The sequence below is a fragment of the Clupea harengus genome, chromosome 13 (genome assembly GCF_900700415.2).
Source record: "Clupea harengus chromosome 13, Ch_v2.0.2, whole genome shotgun sequence".
In the NCBI taxonomy this organism is placed as follows: domain Eukaryota; kingdom Metazoa; phylum Chordata; class Actinopteri; order Clupeiformes; family Clupeidae; genus Clupea; species Clupea harengus.
In genome coordinates, this window is record NC_045164.1 from 26,035,827 (window position 1) to 26,056,606 (window position 20,780).

At 44.5% G+C, this 20,780-nt stretch overlaps 1 protein-coding gene across 1 annotated transcript in view; it reads right to left on the bottom strand.

The window, feature by feature from the left end:
* Nucleotides 1-11,793, bottom strand: part of ldb3a (LIM domain binding 3a) — a 55,510-nt gene extending 43,717 nt beyond the window's left edge. The window contains 2 exon segments of the mRNA XM_031578933.1: nt 6,815-7,013; nt 11,651-11,793. Coding sequence (XP_031434793.1) covers nt 6,815-6,910 — 96 coding nt within the window. The 5' untranslated portion in view covers nt 6,911-7,013; nt 11,651-11,793.
* Between the last annotated feature and the right edge of the window lie 8,987 nt (nt 11,794-20,780).

Here is a 20,780-nt window from a genome sequence, read left to right on the forward strand (position 1 = left end):
TGTAGATGTGAGTGACAGCGTTGCCATGTAGGCGTGGTTCACTGCATCAGAGAGAGTGGGGGCATGGCCGTGTCATTTGAATGGCCTATGGGATGCTGCTTGTGAACGAATGCAATCAGACCAGTAGAGACACCACCCGTCAATCTGGATGCAAATGCAGTGCAGGACAGGGATGTACGGGACACACGTGTCACACGGAGTTCATTTCTTTTTTAAACACTACCCAGAATGTAAATATGCAATTGTTGTTATACTGCTGTTGTTTCAAGGCAATCTGTCCTTGTAATCATTCATTAGTTCATTCATTATTTCATTCATTCATTTCCTCATTCCTGCTCGCACTACTTTACAGCTTTTGTTTTGCTACTTTTTTCTTTTGCTTGGTTTGAAAATGCTCCACTCCAAGAGTGTGCCAGAGGGCCATCTTCTGAACGGCACGGACGGATGGACAGGAACTTTAGCGCTGACAAGTAGAGAGCCCGTCACATCCACTGCTGGTCTGCTAACATTTTAAAACACGTGTAGCTGCCAGTCAGTTCAGGAAGCAACCTAGGCCTGGGGAGAGAGAGAGAGAGAGAGAGAGAGAGAGAGAGAGAGAGAGGGAGACGGAGAGAGAGAGAGAGGGAGAGAGAGAAGGAGAGAGAGAGAGGGGGGGAGAGAGAGAGGGAGAGAGGGAGAGAGAGAAGGAGAGAGAGAGAGAGAGAGAGGGAGAGAGGGAGAAAGAGAGAGAGAGAGAGGGAGAGAGAGAATGAGAGAGAGAGAGAGAGAGAGGGAGAGAGGGAGAAGAGAGAGAGAGAGAGGAGAGAGAGAATGAGAGAGAGAGAGAGAGGGAGAGAGAGAATGAGAGAGAGAGAGGGGGGGGAGAGAGAGAGGGAGAGAGAGAAGGAGAGAGAGAGAGGGGGGGGAGAGAGAGAGGGAGAGAGGGAGAGAGAGAAGGAGAGAGAGAGAGAGAGAGAGGGAGAGAGGGAGAAAGAGAGAGAGAGAGAGGGAGAGAGAGAATGAGAGAGAGAGAGAGAGGGAGAGAGAGAATGAGAGAGAGAGAGAGAGGGAGAGAGAGGGAAGGAGCACGCAAAGCTCAGACAGCCTTTTTTCTCAGTGAACTCCCCAGAAGGCCCCGGTCACTTTTACACGATCTGGCAGAGCCGTGTTTCTGTCTCGCTCCCCCCACCTGGCCGTGTGGGAACACACTAAATGACCACTGACCACTTCACCACACCACACTGGAGACCAGAGGTGTCGTGGGATAGCGCCGCACAAGCACTCTCCAGCACCGAAACAAAACGGGCACGGTGACGAGAAACGGCAGCCGAGGCCAGGCTTGGTGCACAGGCCGGGGAGGGGCAGCACAGGCTGGGGGGGGGGGGGGCAACACAGGCTGGGGGGGGGGCCGCACAGGCCGGGGAGGGGGCAGAACAGGCCGGGGAGGGGCAGCACAGGCCGGGGGGGGGGGGGCAACACAGGCTGGGGGGGGGGCCGCACAGGCCGGGGAGGGGGCAGAACAGGCCGGGGAGGGGGCAGAACAGGCTGGGGGGGGGGGCAGCACAGGCTGTCGAAGCGTCCTTGAGCAAGACACTGAACCCCTAATTGCTCCTGATGTGCAGTGTGCCATCAGTGTAAATGTAAAAATGTGTATACATCCTTGTAAGTCGCTTTGGGTAAAAAGCGTCTGCTAAAATGACAAAATGTAAATGTAAATGTAGCACAGGCTGGGGAGGGGGCAGCACAGGCTGGGGAGGGGGCAGCAGTGTAAGGAGACCTGCAAAGCCTGAGAAAACAATCAGGCTACCATCCAAGAGGGGAATACAAGGCACATTTCAATGGCCCCCAAACACTGACCCCGAAGCACGCGGTCAGGGGGGTGTCCGTAATGTAGTGATATCAGATTAAAACTAGATGCTGGGCTCTTTTTCTTTTTTTCTGCCATTAAATGTGCCTTTCTACTCTACAATCTAAAGTCACTTGATAAACAGAAAACATCTACAAGCACATACCTGCAGTGGGTTTAAAGCTTCACAGTAATTGGCCTGTTTTCTTAATTGATAAGAAAACACAAAACACAAGTCACATGGGCCGCTCAGAACAAAAGGTGTTTCTGGATGTTATCTTTGAATACCAGATTTTCAAAACATAGTTTGATTATTCATGGTGCTGTGTGGAATCTCCCATTGACAAAAAACTCATTGATAAACTAATGTGGCCAAACAGTTCACTACACACCTAAATAAGCAGAGGTCATTTGTGCTACAGGATTTGATATTAATTTCCAGGATTTTTGACCTTATTTAAATAACTAAACAGAGAGCATATTTTTTGCTTTTTTATCCTGAAATCAGCGGAGCTTTTGACTCCAACACAAACACGTCTTGCTTCTCTCCCTGACGTCCAGGGTTTCCTTCATCCCAGTCTCACAGTAAAGTGTTTATATCCATCGTCTGCTCCCGACTGACTAACAGTTCATCGCTTCTGTCTCTTTCCCCCTTCCTTAGCATCTGTTCCTGTTTCTACATCGTTCAGCATCATAACACAAGCAGAACACCTTTCAGCTTCAGGTTATTTCTAGAGCAGATGGATTTTGGGATTTGGCTCCAAATGAGCCTACAAGTACACCCACACTTTGTATAAAGACTGGTCAAAAGATCACAACAGCATAAACTGTCCAGCTATCCCTGAGAAAACTGATGTGTGAGGCGTGCCATGCCAAAGGCCACCCATTGCACAAGGCCTGCTGAAGCTAGGGAGTCCGTGATAGATCGATTGATATGCGGATTAAAGTCAAACGCACGGCCCGTCTGCATTTCATTCTGGGGCTTCCTGCTCCAGGTGGCCAGATAGGCATCTTTACTTTGAAAATGTTGTGAAATAATAGAAGGGAAGGATTTCCACTCTCAACAAGCGCTCCAGTCACTCTGATCCGAGCACATTAGCGCAGATCACCGCGGCTAACGGAAGGAATAACGGCTTTAGCCACACGGAATATGAGAGATGAGATAGGCTGCCCCTGACAACAACGCTGAATGAATTACTCATTACGCATTGAGGGCTGAGACAGTCTCTCTCTCTCTTTCTCTCTCTCTCTCTCTCTTTCTCTCTCTCTCTGTCTTTAGTCTAATTAAATCACATAACTCCTCTACTCATCTGCTGAGCACATCTGCTGCAAGTGCCCTGAAGTGCCACCAAAATAAGATAACTACTGTTTTTAATTAGCCAGACAGGCCAGGTCACTTTGAAGCCATTTATGTCCTCCTAATTGAAGGCATCAGAGATCCTATGAATACAAATGAATAGAGGCTGTTTGTGACCACATCAGTAATAAACTGCCTTGCTTTACAAAGGGAATATTATGGGCTGTGAGCTGCCCATAAAGACAGCTATCTTTGCCTTACTTCCATAGCACCCCAATTTCCAGAAAGTCGTTTGAAACGATCATAATTACTTGTGTGCACTCTTAAACACACACACACACACACACACACACACACACACACACACACACACACACACACACACACACACACACACACACACACACACATAACCACACATTGTTCCTCTGTTCCACCTGGTCTGCTACACAAATACTCCCTGTCTGCAGTCCACCCAAACAATCACTGTTAATGTGAGGTATTTTTAGCCAGCAGCAGCAGCAGCAGCAGGAGCAGGAGCAGCAGGAGCAGCAGGAGCAGGAGCAGCCCTGGACACCCAGTAGCAGGGGTAGTGGCCACCTGTCAGGGCCCTGAGTGACTGGGCCTTCTGCTAGCGGGCCGGAAGAGGAGACGGCCTCCACCTCCACCTCCACCTCCACCTCCACCTCCACCCCCGAGGCCCGCAGCACCCCGAGCAGCAGGGCCAGAGGGCTCAGAGTGCAGAGCTCCGAGAGGTCAGTTCTGACCGTCACCGCACAACTTTAAACACCAGCCTCACACACACCACACACACCACACACACCACACACACCACACACACACCACACACACCACACACACACACACACACACCACACACACCACACACACACACCACACCGCACACACCACACACACCGCACACACACCACACACACACCACACACACACACCACACACACCTCACACACCACACACATCGCACACACCACACACACACCACACACACCACACACCTCACACACCACACACACCGCACACACACCACACACCACACACACCACACACACCACACACACCACACACACACCACACACACCACACACCTCACACACCACACACACCGCACACACACCACACACACCACACACACACCGCACACACACCACACACACCACACACACACCGCACACACCGCACACACACCACACACACACCACACACACACCACACACTCCAAAGCCATTCTGTCTCAATCCCCTTTACAGTATGGGACCTACTTTACTCCACCGTTACGCCACTGTAACCTGCCTTCAGCGCACACCAAGAGATTCCTCCGCTCTAGATACACACAGCACCACACAAAATGGCTCTGCCTCGTTACTCTACACCCTGATGTCACATACCATGGTACCATATTACCGTACAGAACCGCAGCTCCACTGGCAGAACCATATGATAAACCACGAAGAAAATAGCTATACTTAAAATCAATAACACCAACAAAGTCCTGTCGTAGATTATTCTCGTGCTGGAGGCACACATCACGTGGATTGTTAGGTAGAGGGATCACAAAGGAAAGACCCTGATTACATGTACAGTGGTCCTCCTTACCGAATTAGAAAAGAGTATTACATATCTATGGCGCTGGGACTAAGATGTCTCCCTGATGTAAATCAAACTCTTATCCCCAGGTCCAGCTGCAGAGTCTCCCATAAAAGTCCTCTGACATCATCTGCGCTGTGACACGGGGGGGAGAGCCTGGCCAGGAAAGAGGCACGCATTGTTCATGACCACAAGGTACGCGTGGAGCGGTGACAGAATGGCACTCCATCATATCAGGCCCGAGCCCATCGAACTGTCGCTGTTTGAGACCACAGGTCCTTTTTTTAAAGGCTGCTGCTTCTTTGAACCACCGTTCCACTAATACCTCCCCGATAGCTGAGAGGTGATCTGTGTGTGAGTGTCTCCCCCTGTCCGTTACACACATTCACGTGGAAACACACACATTCACGTGGAAACACACACATTCACGTGGAAACACACACAGTCACTAACCAAAGTGTCTACAAATCAATGACCAGCAACCCACAGTAAAAACACACATTCTGTAAAGGCTTACTCTGGATTTCAGCAAACACACACCACGCATAAAACATTATTTAACACTTCCAGTTGAAAATAAAACTCACAACTCCATACTACTCAACCCTACCCACTCTACCACTACTCCCCCCCCCCTCCCCCCACCCTCCACACACACACACACACACACACACACACACACACACACACACACAGACACAGACACACACACACAGTAAAGGCACTGCTGTCCTCTCAAACATTTATCTTACCTCTTCCATTCATTGTACTTCGGAGAATTAAAGGACATGTATAGCCGCTGTCACATCTATCACAACACCTCTCCAAAAAGACATTCCCACTATTGCAATGCGATGCCAAACCAAGAATTCCACTTGGGTCACACTTAGGAAGCCAAATTAAGACAACCCAGAGGCTCTGTGCCATTCATGTGATCCCTACTCATGGGGGCTGTTAGAACAAAATGAAGATACGTCTGTGTGGGGGCTTACCTGACATGTTAGTATAATATACAATGACCACGTATTACTCCACTTGACGGGTAATTCCAACAAGTATTTATTATTTATACTGATAAGATGAGGACATCCTTTTCGCTGTGACGAATGTTGGGAGACACACAGTGTCTAAATTGACAAAAATGCATGTCAGACCCTTACTGTGGAGCCACCCGAACATGATGTCAGACCCCTACTCTGGAGACACTAGAACATGTTTTTAATGAAACTGTAGATAACCACCAGAGGAAAGCTCTGAACCATGAAGCAAATAACTTGGATCGTTAGACGCATGTGACGAACACAAATCCCATGTGTCTAATGATAGTCAAACATTTATATAATCTCCAATTATATCTTACGCCAGTCTAAAGGTTCATAAAACCTGAGCGTTCAAGTTGACTCCGGAGACTGCAGTCACACGAAACTGACCCGCGGCGAATGCTAGGCTAATTCTGTAACGCACCAGAGTCAGCTGAAGTACTCACAGCCCATATAAATACACCACTGCATATTAAGTGGAAAGTTCGCTAAACCCCTTAGTCAATTCTTTTATGAGAAAATATGTGGAAATATAACATACGCCTGCAATCAGAGTCGCCATCTTTTTCCTATGGCAAATTCCTTCATTCGCACACATGGCAGTCCACTTCAACCCATTCACCCTCAAGCTGCCACTTATGTCATCAACATTACAATGGCAGTCATTGGAGCAAACTATAAGGTTTTTTTATCAATACCAATCAAATCCCACGGTCTTATGAGGTGACTCACATTGCCATTTTTAGAGAGGCCTTAAATTCAATTTCACCTCGGTTTTTCAACCACAAGCACTCCAACAGTCCTCACACTCTCTCATTCAAACCGTCAGGGGGGCCTTACATATCTCTCAGAGTAGCCATAATAGTACTAGAAGCCTTCCGCTTGGGTACACACACACACACACACACACACACACACACACACACACACACACACACACACACACACACACACACACACACACACACACACACACACACACACGCACACACACACACACACACACACACACACAAGAACTCGAGGTGGGCCCTGGTCGGCTCTTACCCTGGAGATGGTCAGGGGCATGTTGAAGTCCTTCCCTCCCTGCAGGCGAAATCCCCAAGGTGCCGGCCCATTGAGGGTGATAGTGTAGGTGCTCATTTTCTTTCAAAAATCGTACTTTCTTTTGGATGGACTTTCAGTTCTTCCTCCAAAACAGTTGGAAAAATGGAGGTTAGGGAGTTTGACAGGCACCAGGTAGCCTCTGTAAGCAGAGAAAAAAAATGTTAAAAAAAAAAGATGTGTTGGGGGGAATAAGTCAACAACAAGTCCCAAAAGCTCAACAGAATGGACAACAAGGGAAAAAAAGATTAAATTTAAAAACATACAGTGCTGCAAATTTTGCATTCCCTTGCAACACTTTTGCAATACCTCACACTATTTTTTGCGTTCCCTCTCAATACTTTTCCCGTTACCTCACAAAACTCCGTTCTCGCCAACAACTGTGAGGGAATGTAAAAGTGTTGCAAGGTAACGCAAAATGTTTGGCATGTAACACAGAAAAAAAAAGCAGCTCAGACACAAATCACCACCATGACCCCTTAGGGGGGCTCCGTAAGTAATCAATTCATGTTCACACCCTTTTTTTTCAGCTAAGCCAGAATTAAGAAAGACAGAGAGACAGACAGAAAAGAGCAAAAAGGGAAGAGAGGTCTTGCCTGCTCAGATGAGCTGAAGTGACAGGCTAAGAATAGCTAACCCACGGCAGAAAGTGATAGTACAGGGGCATTGTGGGAGACTGGAGCTTGTGGTGGTGAGGGAGAGGGGCGCGGGGTGGGTGGGGTGGTGCCATATATGGCTTGTAAGGGGACACCTAGTATGCCAGGCTTCCCATGATTCACTAATGCTAATATAGCCCCTTCCCAGGCCGGCTGATTTTTCCTGACCACTGTGCCTCGGCTGTCAGGATCCGAGACCAGTGTGAGCCCATCTGCGCCGCCCTGACAGCGGGGAGAGCCCCAGGAAACGACAAATGAACACTCATCAGCCAAGGTGTGACATTGTAATTAGAGTGGGTTCACACTTTATAGGCTTCATGACACATGATTACTTTTTACGCGATGCAAAGGATGATCACGATACTGAGACAAGAGCATATGAATACAATCGTCTCTGACCTTCAGCACTTTACTGGACTTTTCAGGATTTCTGCTCAGTCCCGTTGAAGCATAAAAGAAACATCAAAAGTTCTTGTAGATGTAGATGGCAAAAACAAAAACTTTAGTTCTTGAGGGATGGGGTGCTAATTAAATTGTATTTATTTAAATTGGTAAGTTGGCGATTTTAAAATAAAAGAAACAGTAAATTAAGTCATTAAGTCTAGCCTGCAATTAAAAGAGGCCTATGTCCATTGTAGGAATCTGGAAGGGCTGGAGATCTAAAGGCTCAATCCTCCTCCTTTAGCCCTCAGCCACACAGCTGCTGACGGGGGAGAATTGCTGAGCGAATCCTGCGGTAACTCCATAAACTACAGTCCCCTTCGGTCCGGCACCTGCCAGCATGAATCACGACCCACTTCACTGCATCACCGCTAGCACCCAAACTGCTGGATCAGCAGGCCCTGCAGTGACCCTTAACTCATCAGAAAAATCTATCAAGAAACTCCTATTTATCTGCCAATAACAATCTGCTAACAAGACACATGGGTCTTTTACAGTCGAAAGGCTGCTGCTAATAACTAGTGCTGCTAGTCACATAGGCTGCTACTGCCAGTGATCTGCCAGGCTACACGCATGTTGGCCTTAGCAGGAAATGAGGCCTGCTGTAGCCGAGTCGTACAGTCAGGCATTTCAGAGCGAGAGCATCACTAAAATAGTCCCCGACGGCACCGACGCGGAAGACATCCGTGCGGCATTCGCCAGGGGAAGGTGGCATCTGAGGTTGAACAGAACCCTGGCGCCGCCCGCCCGAGGCACGGAGCGTGAGGCCAGCGAGAGGCCAGGTGGTTCTGCGAAAGAGCCGAGAGCCCGGCCCAGCCCAGCCCAGCCACCTCCTGTCCAGCTGATAAGAGAGGCACTCGGGCCCTTCAGAGAGGGGGAGGCATGAGAGAGATGTGTAGGACAGGACACAGGAGGCCAGATAATCATTAAAGGCCGACCGGTAGCACCACCAAACCTAATTTGGGAGACAGCATCTAGCCCAGCGTGCTGACACATGAGGCTAAGTTTAGACCCCTTGTTGGCGGCATAGAGAATTTGTTGAGAGCAGGGTCGATGCTGATATAAATATATTAAATAAAACGTATTTTTCTTCACACTTCATTTCTACACTACCACCACTTAAGGGTATCAGTTTTATATGTACGTGGATCCGGAAACATGTACGTTATAAATGTAACGATGAGTAGGATCTCCCAACTTGAAGGTATCAGATACGTCATTTATGGTATGTGTGTGGATCGGGAAAGTATTCTCTACATTTGAATGGAAAGATAACGTCCCAGACCGGAGCTTGATGGAGACACGTATTATTGACATGTTCCTGAGCAGTGAAGTCAATCTGATCTCTGCTGATGGAGAGTAGCAGACAGGTGTGGTGATGCTCACGGCCATATAACACACCAAGGGGAATAGTCCAGCTGTGAGTGTCCACATGCCACACACACACACACACACACACACACACACACACACACACACACACACACACACACACACACACACACGTGCCTTGCCAGGTTGATCCAAACGCCAGGACAAACACAGTGCAGGGGGTGTGGTTAATCCAAGTGCTGTGTGCATGGCATCTCTGCATCATTTGCCTCACACTGAGAGAACTTGCTGGAAGGAGTCTGTCGGTTGGTGACCCCTGAAAATAAACGTCCCCTGTTGGCAGCACTGTTAGAAGCCTTGCATTTGTGAGACTTGTGATTCCTGTATCAACTTAGCAAAAATCACAGCCTCACCCACCTTAGAGTCTCAAAACCTCCAAAAAGAAATAAGAAATAAAAAATACATTTGTATGTAGCAGGAATACAAACATATCAAATGTCAATATTCCAACGTGCCGAGCCCACATCTCACCACGACCTCACAGAGACCTCCCTCCAGATCCGGTTTCAATTCCTAATCCTTAGTTGCCATGCTGACGGAGTGATGATCCTGGGAGAGCTTCCTCTCTCTGCCCTGCTGCGAGTGCCCTGGAAAACATCTCTATGCCCCCCGTCCCCCGTCCCCCGTCCCCCGTCCCGTCCCCACCCCCTAACCTCAGGACAGTCTATCAGGCCCCAGAGCCACGGATAAGGCTCCGAGCTCGGTTCTGAAGACACGCACCTGTTTGCACCCGAGAATTAGAAGTCCATTTTCTGCCACAGCAACCCACGAGTTCAAATGAGTCTAGGAGAGGCGTGCCACGGCACCTTTGCTAGTCGGCCGCCATTAAAAAGAGTAGTCATGCTACGCCAGATGCGGTTCGTTCAGGTCTTTTCTGTTACTAGGCAGAAAAAAAACGCCACAGGACATTTCTAGAGCATTAAAACAGCATTAAAAAAAACAGCACAGCAGCAGAGGGACTCATGTGACCAGACAGACCACCCTGACCGTACGTCCGTTTGCCCACGTTATGGGGTGTTCGTGCCAAACTCATGCTTAAGCAGTGAATTTAGAACAAACAATCTTCCATCACACTGCACCGCTTTGATCCATCTATGGTGATAGGCGTACTCTAGAGGGTGCTTCACAGAGAACTATAATCATAACGTTAGTATGATCATCCACACAATGGGCAAAATATTATTTGTATAATATAATCATATATGAATATTATATTTTATCATGTAATGAATATTAGGTGATGTCCAATTAAGCAGCATTTTGAGACAACAGCACCTCAGTGGACATAAAGTCATAGTTTCTTTCTGTAAAATATTAAGTACATTTCACTAAGTGGTATTCCCCGACTTTCTTTCCTATCTGTTGTAACAGGCCTGTTTTGATTAACTTGCGATACCTATCGTGAGTGACATGCCTCTCTCTGCTGTGGTTAAGTTAGTTTTATATTCTGTGTTCGATATTCGCGTATGCACTGAATGACATATTTATGTCAAACCAACTGTGATGTATTCATACAAACACATTCAAATCAATCTATCCGGCCTCCTGACCTTTTGATCTTTTGAGGTCAAAAAACCTGTGATGCACACAGTCTGACATCCGTCATATATAACAAGGCTTCTTGTCGCAAAACACCATCGCCATGATTATCATATCAGGAATATTAGTCTGTATTTATCAATGTACCCCACTGGACCTCAAAAGCTCAAAAGGTCAGGACGCCAAATGGATTTGTACTGTTTTACTTCACAAAAAGGAATAACAATTTTTTTTAAATGACCAAAAAGGCCTTGTGACATATGACCAGTGCTTGTTTGAATACATCACAGCTGGTTTGACATAAATATGTCAATCAGTGCAAGTGTGAGATACATTTTTTGAGTGTGTCGAATATCGAATATTGAATATACACAAATTGAACCACGATCTCCCGCCGCCTCCCACTCAAAGTTGATGACAGACAGAGGGCTACTGTAAGGCTTCAAAGGACTGAAGGAAAGGCTGACCCTATCTGAATAAACAGAAAACAACCTAAACGGATCAACCAAGCGAAATCCCAAGCAGTATCCCATCAAATCAAACAAAACAGGAATTAAGAATATCAGGGCGGATTAAAGTTATCACACGCTAGAGCGCGGAGCAGGTGCACTTTCTCACTGCTTGCGTCTTTTGCGGTGGATGTGCTGCCTGTAAAACATGAGGTCCCGTGCACTAAAGCCTGTTGCATCCGTACAAGCCCGAAGCTAACTGGAAAGAACTAAAAACTAGGAAAAGTTTGCGTTCAACGTACATTTCATGGCGAGCGATCCCGCGGACGGCCGTAGGCTACTACCTGCCGTAGTGGCGGATCCTCTCTCCCTTTCCTCTTGGGTGGAACGGTGTCACACAGGCCGGCTTGATCCGATCCCTGGGACCCTGTTCGACGTCACCTCAGGCAAGCGGGGGGGTCAATGGGGGATTTTCATTAAGGTGGACTTATTAAAGCTACAGCCGCCCTTTAAGTTCTCTGTGGCGCCAATAGAAAATATTTGAAATGGGAAGACATTGAAAGTATATGTTACACATCGAGCCTGTACAGGATACATATTTAATTGTGTTATAAGTTCCACACAGTTTTCCAAAAGCTCGCTCCTATGTATGCACACCTGTGAATTAATGTAAATTTGCAGGTGTGTGTGTGTATCCTGTATCACAACAGCTAATGCTATACTGCTCCACCAGCCATTAACCATCTGCATGGTTGAGGGACTTACAGTTAGGCTATAGGCTACAGTAGCTCCTGGCCCAGAGGAGCTGTCACTCATAGTGATTTGAGACATGAGGGGCGTGTCTGTAGGCTTAAGCAATGGAACGCCTATTCTGAATACTTCCACTGAGACTTATTATACTATATAAATATATACTTCCTGCTCTGGGGGAGGACAAAGGTTGGCTGGATGTCCAGTCTAGATGTCAGGTATCGCTACCTCTTCATGTCTAAACTCCAGCTAAGAGAAACACTATATATATATATATATATATATATATATATATATATATACTGTAGCCTATCCTGGCACAACTGTGAGAAAAGTATTAAGTGTGTGTATGTGTATGTTGTGTGTGTGTGTGTGTGTGTGTGTGTGGCCGTGTGTATGCCTCTGCAAGACGCCAAAGATATGGGTGGTATGCTGTCCATCTGTCTAAGTATCCCAACCATGGGCACACAGGCGCACTGTGGGTTGATACAGCAGTGCAGATTCCCATATCAGACTCTGTAAGTCCTCAGCACTGAGTCTGTACGCACTCAAGGCCACATATAGCAGCATACAGCAGCATAGGTAACAGTCAGGAGCCTCAACTCCCAACGAACCCAAGGGCCTGTTCACACAGAGCCTGCATTACATTTTGAATGGGATAAAAATCGTTGAGGAAGGTCTCATACACACATACACACATTGCACTGCCCTCACACACACATACGAACACTCTCTCTCTCTCTCTCTCGCTTTCATGCACACATACACACGTTGCACTGCCCTCATACACACATAGACACACTCTCTCTCCCTTTCATGCACACATGAAAACAAAAATGGGTTCATTTAGCTTTTTTCTTGAGTAATCCTGTAAATCTCAGTAATCACAGGAAAGTCTGTTTTAGAGCAGTCTGGCAGGCAATCACATATCTGGATGGGATTGTGTGACTGAGGGGAGATTGGCAGACAGAGACACACACTCAGAGAGACACACACACACAGAAACAGACACACACACACACACACACAGACACACACACACACGCACAGGCAGACAGAGCTCAGAAATGATAAAGGCCTTCAGAGACAGCTCTCCTCTGCAGTAACACTGCCAGACTGGCAGGACAATCAGTTTGCGCATCTAATACCAATTTTCATCCCTATTTCTATTTCTCTCCCTCTGGAGACAGACTCGTCTGTTCCCGTTATGGGTTTCTGTTTGTCTGTTTACTGACGGAAGGTAAATAAGAAGGTAGGCAAGCAGGCAGGCAAAACATGCAAGTGATGATATTCTGGGATGTTGTTGTAATTATGTTTTTATTATTTTGTGAATAAAGGGCATTTATATGCAAACTCATGATTTTGTTAAATCGATCCCTTTGGCCTGTTTGTGTACTGTGTGTTGTGAACGGAGGCTGGCGTCTCCTTCCAAAGGGCACCGATGCCAAGCGCATTGATTAAGAAGATGCAGTATTTCAAATGAACATTCCAACAGCTAATGAAACAATGTTACACTGCACAGTATTTGCACCACATAGTAAATATCCAGCAGCAGTGCAGTTCAATGCATAACCTCCACACCTCTAGAGACCAGTGCCATTGCTATCAATCCCTTCACTTTGCTGTGGAAAAGAATGGAATGGAAAAGCCACATTCTACTGATCCAGTCAGATTTCCCAGCACTATCAGGAACGGGAATGCCATACATGCCACCCACCATATGTAATACCTTGAACACATCCACATACCGGTATCCAGTGTTCCTTTTTTTTTTCTCAGAAAAATTTGAATATTCTCTTTTCAGGTAAACATGAATTACAGTAACTGTATATTCTGCAGTATCTGCAGTCAAAACCAGTAACATGTTATATCAGCCCCACAGTCCGCTGGACTCCTTTAAAGCTGGACTAAAAACATTTTTATTCAGGAAGGCATTTCTGGCCTTGTGTTAAATCGTATGTTAAAATGTTAAAAAGTTTTCTATTATGCTTATGTTAATTCATTTTTATTTTATTGTATTATTATAGTTAGTTTTTAATATGTTGGCACTCTGAGATTCTTTTGAATGAAGAGTGCATTACAAATCAAATACATTATTATTATTATTATTAGTTTGAAGCACCTGAGGGCTTCACTGTCCTGAGGGATGTTCAAATGGAGGGTAGCCATGTGTGACAGTATGAGTGACATGGCCATAAAGCATTTGATTTAAATGTGAAGTAAACTCCTTGGCATTTTCTGAGCAGCAAATACTTGATAGTATCCAAATGATAAATAATGTAATATTTCATATAACAAAAAAAAAATGGAAATACGTAACAAAAAAAACGTGAAATACCTTTTTTATTTTTGTGGTGAGTTATAAGGCTGAGGCATGCCATGAAGTCATTGGAAAACTGAAATAAACGTGTTATAAATTTGGGATTATTTTTTAAAGTTTTGTTCAGTACTTCACACTCCCTCCAGAGGTCAGCTATGTTCTGTGGCTGACCCTCATCTTATAGTGAATGTTTTGTTAAGTACACAAAGATAATGAATTAGTGAATGTTTTGTTAAGTACACAAAGATAATTCATTGTAAAACGGCACACAATTCTGCCCAGAATTCAGTACAAAAATGTGATTAATACCTCAGAGATATTTTGCTATATTTTCTTCCACATAATGAGAGACAGTTTACAAAGGGGGGAGAGAGCTTCAGTTCTCATACCAACAAAAAATGACTTTGGAAAGGTGCCAGGAAAATTATTCCAAAAATGTTTCAAAGCGATATAAATAATCTCAGATCCACATTTCTCAGAACGAGGTAGATCAGGACACCGTCCAACATCCAACTCTTTCCAGATTGTTTCTCCTTTTCTGCCTTTCCAGTTTTTCGTATCAATCACAGAAGTCAGTAACTCTGGACACCCACCCTGAACCTTCAGCACGCTGCATCGGCCTGCCCAGCCTCTAGAGGGGGCCAGGGGGTGAGGGGGCGAGGGGTGGAAAGAGGAGGAGGAGGAGGGATGGCAGGACGATGTTTGTTTTCATGTTGCTGTTAGCCACTTAAATAAATTCAGAGAGAAAAAGGCACCAGGCTCTGACAGTCAGTGTATAAATGCCACACACACACACACACACACACACACACACACAGTGGAACACAGATTGCGTGTTCAAGCTTCCCAGTCATAATATAATTAGGACCAAGAACTTGTCCCATCTTGGCCTTTCTGGTGCGTTGTGGAAACCTGTCCACATCATAAGTATTGGCTAGGCAGGTGAAGCCGCCGGCGAGACACAGAGCGTGTACTTTAGCTTTAGCATATAGAGCACATATCACGTCACACCGTTATTGTGGGTCTTAATAGAGAAGCTTTATTTAAAAAAATAAATAAGTACAACACTGAGAGATAGAGGCAACTCATATAATTTGATCGTTATTTACAATAGTTTGTGAATAGCTTTAGTTTTTTTTTTACAAATACACATGAACATATATCAAACATCACCTTCATCTTATATATACGATACTTTAATAAAACAGAATACACATAGAGGACATTTGAGCCACAATCCCTTCAAAAGAAAACATCTTCATGTAATGACTAAAACACAAAAGCCTGATACTTTGTTTAAGCAATATAAACTAATATACCACATCGAAAAAGATCACTTGTTGATGATTTCATAATTATTATCCATTGAGAAGAAGAGGCAGAACTCACAGAAGCCCACGAGATGCAGAATATGTGTACCATGGTAGAGAGCATGACCAAGCACCCTAAGGCAAGGATTAGATAAAAACATTTTTAAAAAGGGGTGGATTGTGTGCTGAGGTATGTTAATGTAACTTTTGACTTAGTGTTTAGAATACAGGAACGCTTTTCAAAATGTACAAAGGCAAACTCAAGGGGGGTTGTTAGCTGGCCAAATTAGTTTGGTAGCTGGTGTCGCACACTTGAGCAAATTACTTCACCTCAGAGGCCACGGCTGAAATAAATATCAAATATGTGTGTGTTATGCCACAGTCCGTGAGTCACTGCTGAAATAAATATCAAATATGTGTGTGTGTACGCCACAGTTAGTGAGTCACCAACTAAACTAATTCAGTGGAACAGCTCCAGGGGGAACAGCTGAAGTTTTCTGTGACATTTTTCTCCACACGCAAAAAAAAAAAAAAAAACGAAGAAAAAAACAACCTAATTTAAGAGTCAGAGCTCGGGCTCTACCTGAAGGAAAGAGAGCGGAGCGGTTTGCTCAGTCTCATGAAGAGACCATGGAGGAGAGGTTTGCTCAGTCTCATGAAGAGACCATGCCACTGCGGTGGCTTAAGAGAATAAGAGCAGCTACATCACAAGCCCACATTTGTGTGAAATCTGTCCAAAAAAAGCAGCTATGGGAATAGTGTGGCGCTGTCCCACTCCATCACAACAGGACGTCCCACAGGACAAAGAGGAAACCCTCGTCTCCTTATCTGTCTTATCAAGGCATATTACTCGACATCACGTTCTACTTTAAAGCACAGCATACATATTCCTCTCAGAAACGGACAGAATACACTCCACCACAAGTACAACGTAACCAAATGAAATGTAAATGTAAACCAATAAATAAAGTCACCTGCGTGAAGATACATGGGCGAAAGGTGACGACTGAAAGGTTGACTGAAGGTTGACTGAAGGTTAAGCACATGTACAAACGAGCCACTAAGCCTCGGCTACTTCGAGGAATCGCTCCGCCAAACGGGCGTGCAACCGATGTTGTGTCTTGTCCCTCCACTGGGCTAGAATCTGTGACCTCGAGTGTGTGAGGTGAGCACACTACCAAGGGGGTTCAAATGCATGGTTGACAGCACTGACATGCTTCGTGTGGGTTCAGTGGGGTTTGCACGGCACAGCCATCTACTAACTTACTCCTGCAATTAAGTGTTAACTTAAGCGTTTGTAGTTAAAAACATATTTAACATTTTTACTTACAGTTTTTTCCAATCATTTTCACTCTTGTCTCAATACCATGAACACTTTTCCCAAACTCTTCACACAGTGGACTTTACAGACACACACCTCGGCATATCAGTTAACCTTTGATGCAAAATGCACTACAACCACCAAAAGACAACTCATGCTGCCGTAACTTAGCACATGTTCTCTCTCAGAGTACAATGACCTAAAAAACACTAACAACTTGAAGCATTGCCAATTGCATGTATAACATGTTGCTGTGTCCTTCAGTTTGGCATTGATTACTGTAGTGTTGCATTGCAAAAAAGAGAAATAACACACACAGACAAACACTTCTTTGTACTACAGTAATAAAGTTTGTAATATTACAGTAAACAAATCATTCTAAAATGCTGCAATATGTTTCATTAAAGCCATATGCTAAAATTGCACGTGTTACTGCACTGTATAGGCTTACTACATTACAACAAAAAGGCATGAATATGCTACGTATTTACTGCAGTATTTCCAATGCAGTAAATAACATACATCAACACAAGATACAGTCTACCAAAGTACTGTAATACCACTAGAAGTCTGCTGTAGCCCTAAAGCTGATCCATTCTGTCCTCTGCATTTGGTGTCAAACTTTTACATGTTTGAACTTCGCATGTACGGTAACATTCTCCTCTGCATTGCATCTTGGAAATACGTCAATCCAAGCCAAGTATCTGAAGACAGTGTTCATATGTCGGTTTGCCTCTCACAGTAGATGTCACAATTGAGTGGGTAAATTTACTGTAATTGCATTCTTCAATCACTGTCTTTCACTGATAGCCTATGACTTACATATAGAGCAGTACTGTAATAGTGGAAACAACTCTTCAGGAACAGTTACATCTATGTTTGCCTTCTGTAGAGATAGTAAGAAGTCTGCAAGCCAAAACAACTAAATAATCTAAATAAACCTTCTGCTAAAATAAGAATACTTTTTCTTATTCAAGCATATAACTTCATTGTTCTGTCCAAATACAGCATATTTCCATCTGCAGTGATCTAAATTACTGTAAGTTAGGTTTTGAACTGAAAGTTAACTGTTTTGAACAGAGTATCTAAACATCGGCAAAAAATGCTGTAGTTGCACAGCGTTTTGCTGGTAGTGAACATTGACTGAGACAGGTATCTATGAATTTCGGAAGAAGGTGTCATTGACTGCATTTGTATCTAAGCATAGGGGCAAGTAACCACAGTTTGGTTCACATAGTCTACTGGTATGCTCGGTGTGTTAAGTGTTTTGGGAATGTGTACATGGTATTGATACAAGAGTTAAAATGATTGGAAAAAACCGTAAGACTTTCAACATTAAGACAATAGAACAAAATACATAAAATGTATAAAATGAATGTCCATTTTTTCACATTACTATTAAAGCTTAAAAAAAACAACACATTCAGACAGGTCAGAAAAGGTACAATACCCGGGAACTCACAACGAAGTATAGAAGTCCAAAGTGGCAGCGGTTAGAGGGAAACATCACCTACTCCTCCAATCACGCCTCCAATTCTACCTGCCTTGCCTTTATATACTCTAGTGCTTTACGTACATCAGCATCAACACTGCAGTGTTGATGATGACCGCGCTAACTCGACTAACACCCCCCGGCGCTAGCTTTGAAGGTGCAGCATAGCTTTTCCAGCGTATCACAGCAGCACACTGGTATTAGCAAACAACACGGTTTGTACGCGATAAAGCACGATGAACGTCGTCTGAGTCCCAAACCTGAGCATAGCTACAGCACGCCACCAGAGCATTGATAACGCATGATAATGCATGATAATGCATGATTATACATGATAATACAGGAACACCACACTGCTTTACATGTAGCCTATTTTTGGTATAGTGCGCATTGGCTCCTTTCCTGTTCTCTGTTAGGCTCGTATGTAAGGCCATGACATTTGAATTGCAAACGGGTTAACTATTTCCGCAGAATTGTGGACCAACCTGAAATTAAATTGTTTTTTATGCATAAACTCTAAGTGACTTCCTCCCTCAAAAATGAACGCCAAAGGTCTGTTCCACCTTTTGGACATATGACCTTCGGACATACACTGTGACCTTTTGGACATACACTATGACCTTTGTGGAGAATTTCTTTGACCAGGTGGCTCCTGAAGAAGTCACCAGAAGAAAAGAGGTGCTTGACCAGAGTAATGATTATCTACAGGTGTTCCACCCTGTTGATTACTACTGTGCATGAAGAATGAGCCATAGATTATGAGTTTGCAATCAAGAAACGGTGAGGTGATGCTGCCTACAGACCCTGACTGGAGGTGTAGAGGTTCATATCACAGTAGATATTGGTTCCATTTTGCAACAGAAAAAAACACCTCTCTTAGATTCCACCCAAAGTGCATAAGGGGGCCTCAACATTACCCTGGAGGGGATAGTGGGCTGTAGACAGTTCTGCTGAGAATATAGCATGTGTCTAAAGAGCATTTTCTCTGATGCTCAGCTGTTCATAGATTCTGCTGGGGGTGTTTTAAATATGACATGTTTTGAGTCACCACCCTGCCATTTCCAACTCCAGCACTGTTGGTATGTTGGATTTAACTAACCTTGTTCCACTATTTTAAACTCCAGCACTGCATGTATATTGGATTTAACTAACCTTGTTCCACTATTTTAGACTCCAGCACTACATGTACAGTATGTTGGGTTTAACTAACCTTGTTCCACTATTTTAGACTCCAAAACACATTCTTACAATCTAGAATTTTAGATGGATTTAGCCAATGGGGTTAGTTTCTAGGTGCTCCCACCTACCTAAATGCTCTTGTAAGGGCAAATGTTACACCCAGGATGCTGCGCTCTTCTAGTGAGCGTCGTTTGGCACTGCCGTCTGTGCAAGTACGGCAGTCCAGACTATTCTCATTTGTAGTTCCACGTTGGTGGAATGAACTACCCAGCACTACCAGAGCAGGGGCGTCCCTCTCTACCTTTAAGAAGCTTTTGAAGACCCAACTCTTCAGAGAGCACTTCCCATCCTAACTGGCACTTCGACTAGTGCGTAACTTGCAATTACAGCAGTTACATTTCTGCACTTCTTTCTTTCTTTTTATTTTATTTTGTTATATTTCTTATGTAAAGTAGTATTTATTTATTGTTACACCAGGTTCTATTGCTCTTAGCTTGACTGTTCTCTCCCTTGTAAGTCGCTTTGGACAAAAGCGTCTGCTAAATGACTAAATGTAAATGTAAATGTAGTTTAGGTGAAAAAAAAACCTGGTGTTGCTGGTGTTGAAAGCAAGTGGCACAGGAAGTGGTGCTAATGGCAACCAGTTTAGTGAACTCAACACCCGTTTCCACCACCATTAACCCAAAGGCCTTATTGGTGGCGCCCCCTAGTGCTCAGGATATTGTTGGGTGTTTTCTCAATTTGCTAGGTTTATCATTTTGGTAATTTTCGCTAGAAAATTTTAAATAATTCTACACTTATGCCAAAAACGTAATTCCGAAACATGGATAAAAAGACAGCATTTCTTAGTGTGGAAAATGTCCATTCTATGAATCTATCGTCTCTATGTCATGCATTTGATTCCATTTGTCTAAAGTTAAAGTTAAACTAGCGCTTAACTTGCACTTCAGCAGTTACATTCCTGCATATCTTTTTCCTTTTTTCTAGGTCGTTGTTTTCTAATTCTCATGTAAAGTAGTATTTATTGTTACACCATGCTTTTTATTGCTCTTAGCTTGAC